The 20,658-nt window shown below is 33.1% G+C and overlaps 2 protein-coding genes across 2 annotated transcripts; both read left to right on the forward strand.

Annotated features, from left to right (window-relative positions):
• Positions 1–6,678: 6,678 nt before the first annotated feature.
• LOC107492119 (SUMO-activating enzyme subunit 1A) lies at positions 6,679–9,792 on the forward strand. The gene is made up of 10 exons (XM_016113097.3): positions 6,679–6,904; positions 6,997–7,048; positions 7,132–7,327; positions 7,429–7,508; positions 7,616–7,732; positions 8,173–8,223; positions 8,899–8,965; positions 9,143–9,246; positions 9,326–9,430; positions 9,509–9,792. The coding sequence occupies exons 1-10, from the start codon at positions 6,816–6,818 to the stop codon at positions 9,617–9,619; spliced, it is 972 nt and encodes a 323-aa protein (XP_015968583.1). The 5' UTR covers positions 6,679–6,815; the 3' UTR covers positions 9,620–9,792.
• A 4,069-nt stretch (positions 9,793–13,861) lies between these two features.
• LOC107492118 (protein AUXIN RESPONSE 4) lies at positions 13,862–18,550 on the forward strand. Its single transcript, XM_016113096.3, has 3 exons — positions 13,862–14,754; positions 16,006–16,413; positions 17,989–18,550. The coding sequence occupies exons 1-3, from the start codon at positions 13,954–13,956 to the stop codon at positions 18,232–18,234; spliced, it is 1,455 nt and encodes a 484-aa protein (XP_015968582.1). The 5' UTR covers positions 13,862–13,953; the 3' UTR covers positions 18,235–18,550.
• The last annotated feature ends 2,108 nt before the right edge of the window (positions 18,551–20,658 follow it).

Genomic DNA, 20,658 nt, shown 5'->3' on the forward strand with positions numbered 1-20,658 from the left:
TGAAAAAGAAATATTCTGATACTTAACAAAAGAAACATCTATGTATATTAACTTATTTTTGTTAAGATGAGCTTTAAAGTCCAACCCATTAAAAAATTGGCAGGAGTTGGCTAAACCCCTCTTAGTTTTCTAGCAAAATTGTTAAATATTTCTTAGTTAAAAATAATTTTCTACTCATATAATTATATATCAATTTCTTTTTCTTGCAAGTTTCACTAAAGACCTTTATGTATGAAAAAGTCGTCAATACAGGCATGTAACATTCACTCAAACGAAAACATATATACTCTTTTTTTTCTTAAATATTGGTCTTTATGGAATTACGGTTTTAGAGTTTTTTTAATTTTGATATTGGAATAGTTGTGGTGTATAGCGTATTTATTGGTGTATTAGAAGTTGTGACGATGCTGAATAACAAATCGGATGGTCCGATTGGGGAAAAAGAAATGAACACTTCAATTTCAGGCATCACATATATATAAATCGGACCGTCCGATTTATGCATTACATACCACGCGTCAAATATGCACCGCTCTCCGTCCTTGCTTGTATGTTGCCCTCTATGCCACCCAAATCAAACCATTTATTTCACTCTCTTTTACCAGTGTCTTCCTTGTCCTCAATCCCACATTCTTTCTTCTTCTCCTATTGTTGAAGTAGCATTGGTCCAGGGTCCAAAAATTGGATCACCACCATCATTAACCTTCATTCAACAATACCAAAACGACAAAAAATAAACGATGTCAATTGTCCGAAATTTTACATTGCTAATTAAGTAATTATCTTAATCATCCTAATTATGTAATTTTTTATTATCAAATATTTTTATTTAATAAAAATAATACTGATAATGTTAGAAATTAGTAGAAATTGTAATAATAATTATTAAGATCATAGGTATGATATGATAAAATGATTAAGTTATTAATTGTTAGAAATAATTAATAAAATAAAATAAATTTAAAAGATATTTAAAAAATTATTGAATTAATTATTATTATGAGTATATTATTTAAATATTTAATTAAGGATTAATAATTTGTTGTGTGTTGTTAGATTAGAATAGAATAGTATAGTTATTTGAAAATGTTTGTTTATTATGTTAGAAGTGAAAAAAAAACTTTAAAATTGTTTAAATATAATATTTGTTAGAAGTGAATTAATTAAGGATTAATGACTTGTTGTGTGTTGTTAGATTAGATTAGAATAGTTAGTTAAGAATGTCTGTTTATTATGTTGAAAATGGACATGTTAAAATTGGTTAAATAGAATAATTAGTTGAGAATTCATCTTCTCACAAATCACACATTTTAATTCTTTAAATTACTGTGTGAATGGAATAATAATATCTAATGAGTTTTTACACACAAATTTCACTCCTTCAGATGTTTATAACAAAATTTAACCATGATAATATATTTTTAACATAACTCTATCATCCATGATAATATATTCACATTGCGGTATTAATTTTTTTCAAGCACCGAAGAAGAATAGAAGGAGCAGAGAGGAACTTCAGACGATTTGAAGATTGTGAGAAGAAGAAAATGAAGTGGAGAGCCTAGTGAAGGAGTTGGTATATAATAACATTGGAATCGGACCGTCCGACCGCCTTTTTGACCATTTCAATTTTTTGGAGAACCTAGATCAGACAGTCCGACTAGAGTTACGTTGCGCCAAAAAAATTTGCATGCATGAAATTGGTGGGTCTAATTTCCTTGTCCAAAGAAAAATTTTGTCCTATAGACTAGAAATCGGTGGGTCCAATTTCTTTGCACACAAAAATTTCGTCAAGCATGCATGAAATCGGTGGGTCTGATTTCTTAGCAAAAAAATGTTTGTCCAGCATAAATCGAACGGTCCGATTTGTGTTCCTCTCTCTCCTCAAAGAAATAAGACTGTCCGATTTCTTCCCATTAGTTAACCACTGTCACAGTAGTGTAAAACACCCCTAACGTCCATAACGCTACGTTGCACGCACCAAAGTGTCATATCCAAAAAAATTAGCCACGGTTTTAAAATTTTTTAATTAGGTCTTATTTGTTGTAGAATAAATAAGAAAGAGAAATAAATATAAAATAAAAAGTATAAATAGAAGACTCTAATATTAATGTTCACCAATACTCTTATCTCATTATAATAAAAGTAATTTATATATTTATTTATATTATATATGTTGCAACTTCTACTTAAGGTCTAGTTTGGATAAACAGCTTAATTAAACTCTTTTTGAAAAAATAATTTAAACAATAAATAACTATATTAAAAGTAGCTTATAAATAAGTTATTTTGTATTTAGATTTTTAATTCTAAAAGTACTTATTTTATAGAAATGTGATAAAAAATAGTAGTATTATTATGAGAGAAGTCTTTTTTTTTTTTACTTTTTTATAACCTCTTAAATAGTTTCTTAGAAAACTATAATTTGGTTTTGAAAATTACGCCAGACATTAATACTACTACTTTTTATAAATCAAAAACTAAAAAAAAAAACTTTTGAAGCTTCCCAAAGCGGGCGCTTATAGAGAGATAAAGAAAAGAAAGAAAGTTTATAGTATATATATGAAGAGAGAAGTATTCTGTTATTTCTGTGTGTATACGTATGTAAAACTATATTTCACTATTTATAGAGGCAAAATATTTCCTTTTTTCAATACCTCTTTAATATCATTCACTTTTGAGAATGTGAGTTGTCCATAATGAATGGGCATCCACATCATCATCTTTATTACAACACTCTCTCTTAGATGACCATTTAGGATATACCTCATTAAAACCTTATTAAAGAAAAATCTAATGGAAAAAAAATTTAGTAAAGAAAAAAAAGTACAAAACTCTTTGTGATAGGGACTACCTCATTAAAAACCTTTTCAAGAAAAGTCCAATTGAAAAAAAAAAACTGACCAAGAAAAAAAGAGTATAGCCTCCCCCTCTTGTCACCATTATTTAATATCTCGAAATCGGCGCATCCAATCTGATGTACCAATTTTTTAAATGAGGATTTTGGAAGTGACTTTGTAAATAAATCTGCTAGATCATCGCTTGAACCGATCTGTTGGACATCAGTTGTTCCTTGATTTTGAAGATCACGAATGAAGAAGAATTTGGGAGAAATATGCTTTGTTCTATCACCTTTAATGTATCCACCTTTAAGTTGTGCAATACATACTGTATTATCTTCAAATAGAACAGTTGGAGTTATCTTATGATCAATCAGTTCACATGATGACAGAATATATTGGATCAAATTTTTGAGCCAAAAATAGTAAAATACTCACGATTTGCTTCATGTATCACTAGTATTTCAGCATAATTAGAGGATGTTGATATAATCGTCTATTTTGTGGATCTCTATGATATAGCTGTACTACCATATGTGAACAAGTATCATGTTTGAGATCTTCTTTTGTGTGGATCAGACAAATATCTTACATCTGCATAGCCAACTAGTTGTGACTTGGATCCATATAGATAAAACAATCTCATATCAACCGTTCCATGAAGATATCGAAAGATTTGTTTGATTCCATTCTAATGTCTTCTGGTTGGAGAGGAACTATATATTGTTAGTAAATTCACAGCAAATGATATGTCAAATCATATATTATTAGTAAGATACATTAGTAATCCAATGGCACTAAAATATGATACTTCAGAACCAATGATATCCTCATTTTCTTCTTTAGGACATAATTGATCATTTTCCACATCTAAAGATCTTACGATCATTGGAGTACTTAATGGATGTGACTTATTCATATAAAATATCTTCAAAATCTTTTTCTGTATATGTTGTCTGATGAATAATGTTCCCATTTTTTGTATGCTCAATTTGCAGATCGAGACAAAATTTAGTTTTTCGAAAATCTTTTATCTTAAACTCTTCTTTTAGAGGTTTTATAATTGTTAAAAATCTCTTCAAGAGTTCCAATAATATTTAAATTATCAACGTATACAACAATTATAATAAATTCAGATGCAGATTTCTTTATGAAAACATATGGGCAGATATCATCATTCTTGAATCCGTTTTGACCAGATACCCAATAGAACGATTATACCACATTCGTCCATATTGCTTTAGACCATATAAGGATCTTTGCAATTTTACTGAGTATAACCCCTACGAATATTCATGAGATGGTTCAGATATCTTTAGTCCATTAGGGACTTTTATATAGAAATCACGATCTAATGATCCATATAAATAGGCCGTTACCACATTCATTAGATGCATATGTAGTTTATGGTATGCGGATAAGTTGACCAAATAATGCAATGTTATTGCATCAACTACAGAAGAATATGTTTCTTTATAATCTATACTGGGTCTTTGTGAAAAACCTTGCACCACAAGTCGAGTTTTGTAGTGTACAACTTCATTTTTCTCATTTTGTTTTCTCACAAATACCCATTTATATTCAACAGATTTTACATTTTTTAGTGTACAGACTATATGTATAAAAACTTCACGTTTTGCAAGTGAGTCTAACTCAACCTTTTATGATGTTTAATGTTACATTTATATACAAATATTTTATTAATAATTATTTTATTTCAATTTTATTTTTTTCTGTAAAGACAATTGAGCCCGCAAATAATTAGACAATTAAAATTCATAATAAAAATGTCCCATGGCACTAAATCTTTTATAATTGTTCAATAATGGTAGAACCCAGGCCAAAATTCTTTCATGTAATTATAATTAAGGCTTGGCCATTTTGTGGCAAATGCAACCTTAGCTTCTTAATTCTTTTATCGTATACATGCTCTGTTGGATTAGCTGTAACATATAAGTGTTTTGAGAGGGTTGCTTCTTTTGCCAATGATTTTTTTTTTTTGTGTAATTTTAATTTTGACTTGTTGACCATCAGACGTAAGGAAATGGCCACTTTCTTTGCATATGGATTTTCGGTCCGTCCGTAGATGAATCGGATAATATTTATATATATAGTAATTATTTACATTCAATTCGAATTTTGTTAATATTATCTGATCTATAGAATTATCTGATCAAATTAAATTCGATTTACACTATGTTAGAATTGGATTGCGAATTTACTAGTGATATAAACAGATTCGATATATAGATTCGCATATCCACACGTCTCATATAAATAACATAGTTTATGATATCTTGTTTTTTATTTTTTATGTTGTATTTTAACTTATAATAATTAAACTTAGATATTGTGTTATTATTTTTTTTGGTTATTTAAAAAAAATTTATTGATAATATTTTATGAGTAAATATATTTAAATGAGTGAAAAATGGATTTTTTGGATAGTTTTTTGTAAAAACCTAAATAGGACTTAAAAACAGTTTTTTTTTTTTAATTATGCGAATCGGATCTGACTTGAAAAATTGTGGATATCGTATCCGATCGTGATTCGATGAATATAATGCGGATCGGATAGAATTATAGACTATATCCGATCCAATCTGATACATATGCAACCCTAATTATTTTAGTTTGTGAATTTTGCAAGAAAAAAAAATGACAATTTGATAAATGTGCTATTGATTCATGTTAGTCTACATTAAAAAATTCCTGACACCCGTGACCATTTTGAAATCAAAATAAAGTGGGATGCTGACTAAATTCCCATTTTGGTCCCTAAGATTCAAAATTACTTATATTAGTCCTCTGGATTTAAGTTTCGGCACCAATGTGGTCCATCGACTCTTTTCGACAATGACTAGACAAACAGAATGCTGAGATGGCATCTTTCCAGCCACGCTGGATGATAGTAAACGACGTCGTTTACCCTTAACATTCAAACAAGTCAGAAATGTTGTCACTTTATATAGGAAGGGAGAAGAAATAATGAAGACCCAAAATAAAGTATTCTTCTTCTTCTCTACCTCCACTATTCTTTATTTCTGACTTGTTTGGACGCCAAAGGTAAACGATGTCGTTTACTCATCATCCAATGTAGTAGGGAGAGTGCTATATCAGCACTCTATTTGCCTAGTTATCGTCAGAAAGAGTCGAGGGACCATATTGGTGTCCGAACTTGAATCTGGAGGACTAGTATAGATAATTTTAAATTTCAAGGACCAAATTGAGTAATCGCATAAGTTTCAGGGACCAAAATAAGTATTTAGTGTGGATGCCTCGCTCACAAAATCATTTTCCATAAAATTCTCGAAAATAAAATGATAAAAAGATTTAGCCATCTAATCAAGCGTAAACCTTTTGTTTTTGTAAATGAGTAAATGGATTATAATGTACCGTAAAGCAATAGTTTTTGCAAGGATAATTTTTAAATGTATTATTTTTTGTAATTTTTTTATTTCTTCCGATATCTCTCAATTTTTTTTTTTTGGTTTCCCACGGTATTCCTCAACCCGACAGGTCAAGGACTAATCCGTCGCGGTACTAAGCTCCATTTAAGGGTTTGTCGCTGGCCAATGGGTTGCTGCATACACAAGACGGGATTCGAACCCTCGACACTTGCTTAAGCGGACTAGTGAGCTAACCACTAGACCAACCCAACTTGGTTCCGATATCTCTCAATTTAACTGGACAAAAATTAATCTGTCACAATACATTATTTTTTGTAGTTAACAAACGATATTTTTTGTGATAGTTAACAAAAACAGGTCCACTCCTTTTTTTTCATATTAATGGGTCAAGGAAAGCCCAATTAACGAAGGCAGATTGTTGTGAGGCAGTAAGCAGGAAGATTACGAACTTGGTCGTTTTGGGGAAGAACCGAAGAAGCGTGTAGTCTAACAGTAGCACTGCTGTTGCTTGTTGGAGTTTCGGTTACATTCTGACTTCTCTTCCACAATTCACATTCTCGTGTGAATGGACGGCGACGGCGAGGAGTTGACGGCGCAGGAGACCGCCTTGTATGACCGTCAGATTCGCGTTTGGGGAGCTGATGCTCAACGAAGGTCCTTTCTTCACCTTCCTCCTCTATTAACCTAATTTAAATTCTGCTCCCCTGAATTTCTCTACCTGCTGTTTTGTTATGCTTTTGTTTCAGACTGAGCAAAGCTCATGTCCTAGTCTATGGCATGAAAGGAACCATAGCGGAGGTAAACCTTCCCCAAAATAAATAAATTATTATTTTTCCATGTTGGTGGTGTCTTAGAAGAGTTTGTGTTTTCTTCTTGTTTAGTTTTGTAAGAATATTGTTCTTGCTGGGGTGGGGAGTCTTACCTTAATAGATGATCGGATTGCCTCTGAAGAAGCCTTCTCATCCAACTTTCTCATCCCTCCGGATGAGAATGTCTATGGTGGCAAGACCCTTGCTCAGCTTTGTTGTGATTCCCTTAAAGACTTCAATCCTATGGTTCGTGTTTCCGTCCAGAAAGGTTTTTCTCAAACCCTGCCTCTTGCCTTACTCTCTCCGCATTGATTTACTTTTATTTGCCTTTTTCTGGCTATAATTTTCTTTTGTTTGCATTGCCTTTAGGTGATTTGTCAAGTTTCGATGTAGAATTCTTCAACAACTTCGATGTTGTTGTTGTCAGTTCTTGCTCGCTTCCAGCCAAGGTAATGTACGTCTTTAAGAATTATAAATTAGTAATTGCAATATTATGCAGATGCAATTTGTCTATTTGCCATTAATGCTCTTGTTTGCGATTATTCCTTTGTTGTAGAAATTGGCCAACGAGAAATGCCGCAAGATATCGAAACGAGTAGCATTTTATACTGTTGACTGTAGGGATTCTTGTGGTGAAATATTTGTTGATCTGCAGGACTATAAGTATTCGAAGGTATTGCTTTTCCGGATATAGTTTCACAGCTAGTTTTCTGTCTTTGAGTCTTAATTTTATCTTCGTTCCGTTATATTTTATTTCTATGTTTGTAAATGATCTATATAGCAAAAGATGGCTGTATGCGTTTTGTCTTGGATTTGATGATAGACAAACAATAATAACAACAATTAAACCTTATCATACTTGGTGGGATTGGCTACATTAGATGATACCATAATATCCTATCATAAGCATATGATCATAATGACTGAAACTAAAACCTAGACCAAATGTATGTTGGGATGGATGAAACCTGTATGACTGCTGTTTGTTGACTGTTTGATTATTACATCCAATTACGGAATTTCTGGAAAATGCTAGTGTTACACCAGAGGATACTGTTCTTCACTTCTAAAGCAGTGTTATATTCTTATTTATGCTTCATTTTTCTTTGGCAGAAAAAACTGGAGGAAACTATTGAATGCCACCTACGATATCCATCTTTTGAGGTATGCTGGTTTAAAATTTTTTATTACTGCATTGCTTTCTTTGCATTTCTTCATACCAGTTAAAAAAATTTCATTCATATTTATTAAATTAGCATTTACTTGCATTAGATTGATGGGTTTGATCAAATGCCCATTTGGTGACTTCTCATGCTCAATTTTAACTTAAGTGAGCCTAAAATAGTTATCAAGATATCAGTAGCTGCAAAACAAGTGTTCTCCCATAACCTTCTTATCATGTATCGAATTGTCATGATGAATGCTAGAGGGCCATCAGAATTTATTATTTTTAGCCATTAATTAGCCATTAATGTTTAAAAAGTGTGGGTTAAAATATGTTGTTGCATTACTAGACTAAAAGAATTGGATTGATAGCTAAAAGTGATGGTTAAAAACAATAAATTCTGATGGTCCTCTAGCATTTTTCTTATCATATTACACTTATGATTTCCTTATAGGATTTTTTTTTGTGGCTTTGGAGGGAAAAAATTGAAAAAAAAAGAGGGAAAATGGGCTTTAAGATGCTTATTAACTTTGGCATATGCTTGTCAATTCTGTCTCGGTCCTATGCTATTGGGAGTTTTCACATGTGTTGCATAACTTGCTATGCTTTACCATGATTGGCATGTGGTTGAATGCTTCATTCTCATGAGTTTGCCTATCTGATTTCTGTTGCAGGAAGCATTATCAGTACCTTGGAAGGAACTTCCTAGGAAAACATCAAAGCTGTACTTTGCTATGAGAGGTGTGTTAAATTGTAAAAAAATATGTTGTTAGTAATATATATGATATAAAAGCAAAAATTATTTAAATTAGTTCAGTATTGGAACGTTTAGTCAATAGTATCTAGCCTCTTTGATTCATTCCTTAGACATTAAACCTTGGTAACAATCAAACAATAAAATCAAATTGTCTGTTGCAGTAATTGAAAAGTTTGAAGAGGCTGAAGGCCGTAGTGCAGGAGAAGTTTCTGTTGCAGATCTTCCTGGAGTTCTGAAGTTGAAAAAAGAGCTTTGTGCTGTGCAAGTATGCTACTTGACTTTATTTTCTCTTTGTAGTGGAGATCATTAGCTCATCTAATTTTTCTGTGATGAACTGTTGACAGTCTCTGAATGAATCCCATGTACCTGATACACTTTTAGAAAGATTGGTAACAAGTACACTAGAGTTTCCACCAGTCTGTGCTATTATTGGGGGAATCCTTGGGCAGGTATTTTATTCAACCATATTTCTTTCAAGTTTCCATAATATTTCTAACTAACTAATTTGAGTATTCTTACAATCACAGGAGGTTATCAAGGCAATATCTGGGAAAGGAGATCCTCTCAAGAATTTTTTCTTTTTTGATGCTTTTGATGGGAAGGGAATCATTGAGAACATTTCCAATTCAAATGCTTGAAGGTGAATATGACATATACTGGTAATTTATGATTGAAACACCACAAATCCTAAGAGGGGAAGGTTAACACTGTCTGCAAGAAACTGACCCTTTAAGTGGACGGTATTCTGACTATTGTTAACTATTAATTTACATTTTTAGTTGCTAATTTATTCAGGCTAATTTTCAATTTACAGTTAAGAGTTCTCAGAAGAGTGCATTAGTGCGATCCATTCTCAGATAGAATTAGTGCTAATTGTCTCATGTGATGTCTTGTGAAACTTATTATATGGTCTAAGATGATGTTTTGGAACTTAGTTAGGTTGATTTAAGACTTACAATGTTCAAGTACTTATTACTTATTAGGTGAAACATGTTATAACTTGTTAAGCATGTCCAAGCTGTTATTATTAGATGAAACCTACTATTACTTGTGAATTTATAATGTTGAAGTACTCAATCTGTCAAACTCATAGTTTCCTACCACATTTGGTTTACTTGCACTATATTGCAGCCATTTAGCAATAAGAAGTAATTAGCATGGTTCCTCTGGTTTAATGCATCAGCAATAAGAATTAATTAGCATCAATAATGTTCTGCTCCACTGATTTTATTTATAAGCAATAAGAATTAATATGCAATGTAGTTCAATTTATTTGGCAGAAGCCTTGCATGGACACACTTATCCTGCAGTCATTTCATTCAATTTATTTGTGCAAGCATAAATCTCCAAAACAGTCGATCTAATTTCATTCAATTTAGACAAAACTTTGCACAATCATATGTTTGTCTAATTTCCAGCAAACCAGCCAATATATCATTCACTAAAACCATCACAACATTTTATTTAAAAGTAAAGATGTTCAATAATCCAATGTTCAGCAAACCAGCCAATCTAATTTCATTCATATAATTGCTTTCACAATATGTTCATATGCTTAATACAATCCAATGCTCCTACTAGAATTTAAAAAGCAACACTGGAACTTAATCTATTGCATCTTTTGCTTCCTTTTGCTTTCTGTGATGCATAATCTGTGTATTCACCAGCTTTCTTACTTGTCAGCATCTTTAGCCTCCGTGGCTTTTTTTGAGATGCATTATCTGAGTATTCACCAGCCTTCTTAATGGCATTGTAGCATCTTTTGTTTCCTCTGCCTTTTCAGCTGCGTAATCTAATAAATGAAGAAGAGAAACCAGTTTTATAAATTGCAATTGAACTTTTTAGGTTTGACTCATCAAAGAACGACAAGATCAATTAAATTATGTGAGTGCACATGTGTGTGTTTGTCAAAAGCATATCAAGCCAGATGAATAGTTAATTTTAATAATGAGAAGTAATTCTGACCAATAGATATTTTACATTAATGGGTCAAAAATCAAGTGCAAGAATCTTCAAGAAAATTATTCACTTTGATGCCAAATGGCACCTTTTAGAAACGAGTGCACTAAAGCAAACATCCAACAATCTCACCTCTAATCAAATGAACTCTCAAAATTCAAGAATTCTAAAGATGCATCTACTCTTGGAGGAAACAGATCCTCTCCAGTTTTTTTAACACTTGACAGAATATAGTGTGATTTTTCACTTTTGATTCTCTAATTGGGACCAAAAATAAATAAGAGAGAGAATGTGATAAATGGTTAGATTAAACACTGCACACTATTCAGTTTTTTTTTCACTGAAGAGGATCCACTCTCACTCTCGGGATACTTAGATCAAAAAAGTTGGGCATTAAGTATATAAAAAATTGTAATATCCCATTACATGCCAACTAAAGAGAGGCAGCTAACCCATGAACCCTCAATTCTATATCCATTTAAATGACCAAAAGGAGAAGCACCAATGCTACAAAAAGACATCATGGCTTCTATAGTGCTACTCCATGCATGAGAATTACATAGCCATGCATACCATTTTTCTCAATGCTGTCAAAAAGCTTCAGTATATCATGTTTTACAGTATTGACCTGCCAATATGGAACTAGTATAAGATATTGATAGATGTGACAGAACAGATTACGTTACCAAGATGTAACAACGTGAAGGAAAGCATCTAAAGGGGATTCTACTATATATAGGGGATTGGGAGAGGTTTGGTGCACAATCTTTTATCCCCCCAAAAATGCTCTTCATCCTGTAAAGAAAGTATTATCAACTACAATGGTAGAAGGTTTCCATCATCTGTAAACATCAATTCCATTCAAATGTGTTCCGATAACTTTTAATTCCACCCAAATCTTCACTCCAACACACATTTTGATTAACTAAATCCACAAAGTGAAATAAGACACAAGCATATCACTTGTTCTACAAAGAAGTAAGACAAATTCTCCGTATGCCCAATATACATAACTCTGATTTTTTAAACAAAAGAATTCACCTGCAAGATTCTAACTCTACTCAATCTCAATATTTAAGAGTTGTTTCAACAGATTCTCTTCTATCACCTGTAACCAATAGAAGAAACATATTCAAAAAAACGAAAACAGGGCAAATAAGAACAAAACAGAGAAGTGATGGAGAAGAAATCAAAGATGATAACAGTAGTTATAGAGAGCGAGAGAGATGGAGAAAGACACGGACAGAGGCCAACGACAACCAATCCTGGGACCTGCTACTTCTGCCACCAGCGACGACGAGCGCGTAATGAACCATAAAGTAAGATAAGTATCCCTAAATTTCAACAAGTTATTGTATCTGTTGCACTAGTTGCTGGCCTTAGTTGGTGGCAGCCTCAGTTTCTTGCTCTTCTTTCTCCTTCTTTTTCTCTATAAAGTCCTTATATGAACGCAGTAAAAGCTACCTGATCAAGTTCAATCCTATTCAATTATTCTTTTCTTAATCTCTAATGCAAATTCTATGTCCTCATCTTTGTAATATCCATCTGATAGTGTTGTGAACATGATCATATCAAGTTTTAAACCTCTCATTTATCTTAATTACAAGCTTTCTAACATTTTCCAAATTGCGGATCTTACAAATGCCATTGATTAACGTATTGTATGTGATCAAGTTTGGTCTAATACCCTGGTTGATCATTACTTGAAAATTCTTCGAGCTCAAATCAATTTTTTATATTTGCATGTCTATCAATCAAAGTGGTATAAGTAACACCATTCGAGACTAACTAATGCTAGCAAGGAACCAACTAAAGCCAGTAACCAATGCAGTAAATACAGTGGCTTGTTGAAATTTAGGAATACTTATCATATTTGATGGTTCATTATAGATTTATGTGTCTACGTTTATAATTAGTTAGAGGTTTAAGTATTTCATAAAATTTTTTTTAGGAGTTTACTTGTCCTACTTTACTGCAGCATACTATTTGATATGATAGGGTACATTTTATCTCTTGGAATGGTGCCCTGTGTCTAAGACTCTAGGTTTTAAGAAAATTTGGTATTTAACCAACTTAGATTAGTTGAGTGGTTAGCTCGTTCGTCTTGGCTAATGACAGACCTTTAAATAGAACTTAGATTCACGATAAATTAGTCTTAACCTGTCGATTTGAGAGATGTTATGACAACAAAAAAAATAAAAAAAACAAAAAATTTAATATATTTTCAAATCTTTAAAAATTTAAATATTTTTGAGACAAAAGATTAGAGATCTAATTATTTTTCTCAAAAATATTTAAACATGATCTGATCCAAATTATATAAATAGATTGGATCGAACCAATTTTGTTATGGTTTATTAAGGAATAAATTATTATATTATTTAATAAATATGTCCAATTAAATTATGACAGCTAAGTATCTTTAAAAAAAGATATTTTGGACATCTTCATCTTAGTATCTTTTTAATAATAGTTTAGGATAAACCATAAAAATATATCAAATTAATTTTGTCATTAACAAAAATATACTCAAATTTTGTTATTAACAGAAATGCACAATACTAAATATTTATTTTTAAAAAAATGCTTTAGAGATTGAATTTTGATGTAATTTTTTGCATAATTAGAAAAATGAGATTTTTTTTTAAAAATTTGATAATTTTTTGCTAAGTATATATTTATTTCATTATTTTTTTTGTCAACAACTAATAATATTTTAAAAATATCACAAAAAATATATATTTGATAAAAAATTACCAAATTTTAAAAATAATAATATTTTATTTTCTAATTATACTTAAAAAATCGCATCAAAATTTAATTTTAAAAATATATTTTAAAAAATATATATTGGCGAAAAAATTATTCGATTATATTTTTGGTAGTTTATCCAATAATTTAATAGACTAATTAAGCTTAAAATTTCTCTCTCACAGTCTCACTTGAGCATCTCTTCAAGGTTGGAAACTTTGACTCTGTTCAAACACAAAAGCTTCCACCACCTTTGATTTTCATGGCGATCATAAAAGAAGAAGAAGAAGAAACAGAGCCACAACCACAATCATCGAAGAAGAAGATCCCACCACCCAAACCCCGCAAACCCAAATCACAACCCCAATCTCAATCTTCCCCATTCTCTTTCTTCTTCTACTTTACTCTTTCTCTCTCCCTCATCATCCTCTACTTCCTCTTCTTCTCTTCTTCTCTCTCCTCCCAAGACTACAAATCATGGTTCCTCAGCTTACCCACCTCCGTCCGCCACCACTACAACAATGGCCGCACCGTCAAGGTCCAACCACTTCCCAATCACTCCCCCATTGAACTCTTCACCATCCAAGAACCTTCACCTTCACCTTCACCTTCCACCGTTTCCGAGAACATCCTCATCGTTCACGGTTTCGGACTCAGCTCATATTCTTACCGCCATGTTTTACACTCTCTTGCCTCAAAGGGAGTTCGCGCGCTTGCAATTGATCTACCGGGAAATGGTTTCTCGGATAAGTCAATGGAAGTTACCGTTGAAGGGATCAATGGGGTTCTAGGGAGGTTTTGGTATGTGTACAGTGAAATCAAGGAAAAGGGAGTGTTTTGGGCGTTTGATCAGATGGTAGAAACTGGTCAGATTCCATATGAAGAGATTCTAGCTCGCATGTCAAAGAGGAAAGTGTCTAAGCCTATTGATTTAGGGCCTCAAGAGATGGGTAAGGTTTTGGGGCAAGTCATTGATTCTTTGGGTCTTGCTCCTCTTCACTTGCTTCTGCATGATTCAGCTCTGGGATTCACTGCTCCTTGGATCTCTGAGAATTCTCACTTGGTAAGGAGCTATCATGATACACTAAGTATTATGCTCATGCTTTCATATATCTCAAGGATTGAATAGCTACTATGTTACAAGTTTTCTTATGTGAAAATTTGTGTTTTTTTAACCCCTCAATTTACATTATCACTTGTTAAAGATTTTACTATGCAATAATGAAATTGTATTTAATATATAAGTATAGCATAAAAAATGGGTGGGAGACAATAAAAAATCAGCACAAATTTAACTTATTTTGCATTCGTTAATTACGGCTAGAATTAGTTGAATAATATAAGGTAATAAGTGTAATTATGGATGTTACATACATGAGTCTATGAACCAGCAGCCTCCTGCACTAGGATTTGCTCCAAATCTATACCAGGCTTGATCCAAGAAACATGAGCTGAATCATTTCTTGCTCCAGATTTAGTCAACCAATCAGTGACACCATTAGCTTCCCTTCGAATGAGATGGAACTGGACCTCCCAGTCTTTGGACAAAAGATCTTGGAGCTTTAACACAATATCCTTCACCTCATGTGTTGTGTGGCTGGTGATGTTACTCAACACAAGATAGGCATCGAGTGAGTCCGTCTCACAAATAATACTCGTGCAACCAGTTTCCCAGGCTAACATCAGCCCCTCCCAAGAAGCCAGCAGCTCACAACAATAAACAGACCAGAAAGGAAGAGCACCTGAACGGCCCAACACCCATCTCCCTCTATCATCCCTTAGAACACAATAAAAACCAGCTCGCTGGACTCCCTGAAGAACACTAGCATCGCAGTTGACCTTGAAAGTGTCGTTGGGTGGAGGCTCCCACTTAAACTTCCTTTCAATTTCTGAATAGATAATCTGGTTGTAATGTGTAATGAATGTTTCTAAGGTCAAAGCTCATATTTTTAGCTATGATTGCCACTTTCTTATCGGACCAGACTTCATCCGGGTTGAAAACCTCATGACATCTATGGATTTAAATAAGGTAACTTTAGGTTATGGTCTCGACGGAAGTTTGGAAAACAATAAAAACCAGCCTAAATCAGTCGCAAGTTGCCTTATTTTTTACATTCATTAATTATTTTTGAAACAAATACATAATATTAGATGTAATAAATATGTAATTTTGGAATTACATATTATATGTATGAAATTATAGATGTTAAGTTAAATACGGTAACTTTGAATTATTTCCCTAGCATTACAGTTATCTCCCTAGCATAACCGTTCTAGCATATCTGATCATCCTACTCATATTGGTGATTCACAGGTAAGGAGTGTGACCCTTGTTGATCCTGTATCCTCAACTTCAGGAGCTCTCCCTATTTGTGTTCTGGAATACCCTGTGGTTAGAGAAGTGGTTTTGGGGTTCTCCTTGGCCTTTGCAAAGATAGTGAACATGTGCTGTTCCAAGAGGATTAGAGTTGCGGATGCGGATGCACAGAGGTTGCTGTTGAAGGGCAGGGATGGAGAAAAGGCAGTTGTCGCTATTGGGAAGAAGCTAAATTATAGCTTTGATATTGCAGAATGGGGTGGTTCAGAGAACCTGAAAACTGTGCCAATGCAAGTGCTGTGGTCTTCTGGTTGGTCTAAGGAATGGAGTGATGAGGGTAATCGAGTCGCTCGTGCTCTTCCACGGGCAAAGTTTGTCACACATTCTGGAGGACGGTGGCCTCAGGTGAGCACAAAATGATTGATTGATTGATTAATCGATTGCCTTTAAAATAATGATATTGCCTACCTTATTTCCGCACGCTATCATGCTCGTGCACAATGTTTGTGTTACAATGCTACTTTCTAATCAGGTTGGAATAGAAACTCTGAAAGGCTATGCAATTCTGTTTTTGTTTGTGGAAGTTGTATTCTTTCTAGTTAGTACCTGAGTTAGCTGGTTGCAGCAATGGCACTTGAATTATAAATTGGAAACCGTAATTTCAATACTAGAGTGTGGAGTGTGGTGAGTGTGACATGCTCTATTCATCTAAAGATCTCTGGAGTCTCAAACTTGTTATAGTTTGATTGAACTTTCTAATTTTAAACTAATCAAATATCAAGTTGAACTTTAGAAAGTTCCCAACCCTTTATTGATATAGTAAGAAGCAATGCTTATGTTCTGAGCTGGTTTCTTATGTTTTAATAACTTAATTGGGTTTTTTCTAATATTATTAGGTTCCATTTTAATTAAATATTCTCATTGTAGACATGATACATGGTAGGGCTAAGTCACTTGATCGATGTCCCCACCTAGTAAGATAAGGCTTTGTTGTTGTTGTTTAATTAAATAGTCTCCCAAATGAAGAACTTATTCTATTACTACAACTTTCGCACATGCAAATTGCAATAATTTTTCTTTCATGTATTTGCATAGTATTTTCTTTTCAGTTATATGCATGTTTCCTTTCATAGTTTCTTGTTCTTTGAGAGGTTTTAATTGGATTTGCAAATGGATAGAAACTGCAGGGTGCATATAGGTTCTATGCCCGTTTTCTATCTGGTAGGTTTTTATCACAGATTAGGTAGTACTAGTAGTGCTTCTTTCATTATCCTATTCCTCATTTATTGCATTGAAGAACAACATTAGTTGTTTCAAGAGTTCAAACAAAGGATCAAAACTGGTAACTCGGGAAAAATACCAGAGATTAGGTAGCATTTGATTTTAGAGGCTAGAACTAAGACTGGTGAACCGGGACTCAGTGTATTGTGTTTGGTGGCCAAAGACTGAAACTACATTTTAGTCTCGAGACACAAAATTTCAACCGTTTGGTACCTCAAGAAAGTGGAGACAAAGGGGATTGAATTTTTTTTAGACGAAGACTGAAACGTTAATAACGTTTCTTTTAAAAAAATACCCTCATTTAACTTTTCAATTTCAGAATCTACTTCTCAATCTCCATATTTATCTTAAACTAAATGTAATACTAAGACATTACTCAGTCTAGTACATTTTACATTAAACACAATACAGAGACTTAATTTATTCTCTATCTCTCAGTCTTGGTCTCCTAGTCTCGATCTCTCAGTTTTAGTCTCCCTTCCAAACGCAGCTTTAGAGATGCTATGCCATACTTTGTTATGGTTTGTGGGATGAGGAAGAAATAATGAACATTGTTTTTGGATTTGCCAAAAGAATTTTAATTAAAGGAAAGCTCATATGCTCTTTGCCGTACTATTTATTATATGTATTGTATGTTGATGCTCTTTTCCTTTTTAACTATCGAAAATTAATTTGAAACTAATGCAATTGTGATCTTAGGAGGATGCGCCGGATGAGATAGCTGAAAAGATTTCTGAGTTTATCTTGTCACTACCAAAGTCTGTGAGGAAAGTTGAGGAAGAACCCATCCCAGAACACATACAAAAGATGTTTGACGAAGCAAAAAGTGGTGATCATGATCATATACAACACCACGATCATGATCACCATATCGATGCTCACGTCCATGGAGCCGAATATATGGACGCATATGGGCTTGGTGAGGGACATCATCATGGTTTGTGAAAAGCTTGATGTCTGAATTGTGCTGCAAATATTAACACTAGCGGATGAAACTCTACACATTTACATGGTGTATGTTATTCTTTTTAACTGTTTACCGTTTCGAAATCTCTGAAAGGGTGAGAAGATTTTGGATGATTATACATGATGAGAAAGATGATCTTCTAACTAAAATACTAGCTGCTTCATGTAGTAGATGTTTCTCATACGCTGTGTTATTTTTTGGAGCCACCTTTTGTGTTGGGTTTTTGAGACATGTTTTGGAGGATATTTGGTGAGATAACACATTATGGTTAATGCAATTGAGATATTTTAGTAATTTACTTTTTTTTTTTGGACAAATTGATTATATAGAATTATAGATATCATGTGTATCATTGTATACAAGTTTGGTTGAAAATACCACCCATGGTTAGAGTAGGAGATGCTAATTTTCTCTTAATTGGCTATCTTAGTGTATGAGTCTTATCTATGTATGGAGTAACTGGTATTGGAAAGTGGCAACATATTTGATTTGCATTCTCATTTTTAGTTTTTCGTGTTTTCAAAATTTTGTGAAAAAATGAATAAAAAATATTAAAAATGATAAAATCTTGTTTTTTGTTTTTTTGTTTTTTTTTACAAAATCTCCTAAAAAATAAAAAACAATGAAAATAAAAAAAAAAACTAAAAAGGCAAACAAAGGTAAATGGGCTAGAAATAGAAATGGTCCAAAGTTACGAGCGGCAAACGGTCGTCGGTCGATAGTTTGAACTTTGGAGTTTGGAGTATAAGAAATTTTGGCGTTAAAATGAGCAGGCGTATAAATAAAGTATAAGTTTATTTAAAGGTGAATACGTTTTATGTGAAGTTAAAAATTAAAAATTATTAGACGATAATTTAATTAAATATATCAAATTATATAACTATTTTTAATTCGAAATTTTACACAAAGTTAGTTCCATGTGAGTTTCTATCTTATAAGTGGTTTAGGAGGGAATAGTTGTAGTAGGGAGCACGATGTCGTTCAAGTTCAAGTCGTGCTCTCAAAATGGCACCTGAGTCTAGTGGTATGGCTTTACTTGGGCTTTTGGGCCTAAGTCGGGTAAGGCATTGCTTAGGCCCTATATTGAGCCTTTTCCCTGAGGAATGACCTATCAAGTAACAGATTGAAGAGCCTTGGATCCAGATCAAAAGAATAAAAGATCCTGTTGGACCCCCATAGAAATAGGGGAATTAAACCAAGTTGGGTTGGTTTAGTGGTTATCTCACTAGTTCGCTTAAGTAAGTGTCGAGGGTTCGAATCTCGCCTTGTGCATACAGCAACCTATTGGCCAGCGGCAAACCCTTAAATGGAGCTCAGTATCGCGACGGATTAGTCCTTAACCTGTCGGATTGAATGATACCGTGAAAAAAAAAAAAGAAATAGGGGAATTAGTGTTGGAGCAGCAAACCACGTTGTCCCTGTGTCTACCAGTTTCTGTTGATGAATTAGTAATTAATGCAAGTGTGTAACCAGTTTCCACCTTAATACACCATGTCCAAAACAGGTCACCATTCCATTATTGTATGTGCACTTGCCACTACTAGTAATCATATACGATAGAGAGTTAATATGGTGGTATATATATGTCCAATGCCCTGGCCAATAAGAAAAGCTATGCCAGCTAGTACTAATGTTTTTCACGCTCACTGAAACAATTATTTTATTTTATACAAGTAAACGCTAATTAAATCCAAGCAAAAGGAAAGCTGATGAAATGTGAAATCATATTTGAAAAATTTGCCATGCATTAAATTCCATATATCCAAATTTTTGTAACAGAACTTCCGTGAAAATTCGATGTGGATATTATTCTGGATAAAAATAATATTCGAAATTATAATTGAACGAGAATGTTATATTATTAACTAACGGATATGTTATATTACTAGTTAATCAGTATGTTATTTAGATTAATAAAATCACAAAATTATAAAATTGTCAAATCACAACATTAAATACGTATATTAAAAATAATAAATGTATAAACTCTTATCTTATAAGATACAAATAAAAAAAAAAAATTGTTAGGTAATTATTTCTCCGGGCCTGCTACACATACAAGCCTACAAGCATACAAGTTGGCCCAGCCCAAACAGAAATCACGCGCATGAAGAGAGATAACATGGCGCGTCAAAATCACGCGCTCAACATTCGAACGGTTACGTATGGCAGACTCTTCCACTTCTTCCACTTCTTCCATTTCTCAAGGCGCTTTCAAAACAACGAAACCCTCCCATTTTCGAGCGAAAATCAAGGTTCAAAATATAGAAATCGTAGTTCGAAAACTGCATCAAAACACCATCAAACTCTCTGTGAAGAATCTGAAGAAAAAACAAACCAACAATACTCAACGTAAGTCCATTAAAATACTGTATATTTTACTTTTCTTCTACGTCGTTCTT

The sequence above is a fragment of the Arachis duranensis genome, chromosome 6, assembly GCF_000817695.3.
Source record: "Arachis duranensis cultivar V14167 chromosome 6, aradu.V14167.gnm2.J7QH, whole genome shotgun sequence".
NCBI lineage: Eukaryota > Viridiplantae > Streptophyta > Magnoliopsida > Fabales > Fabaceae > Arachis > Arachis duranensis.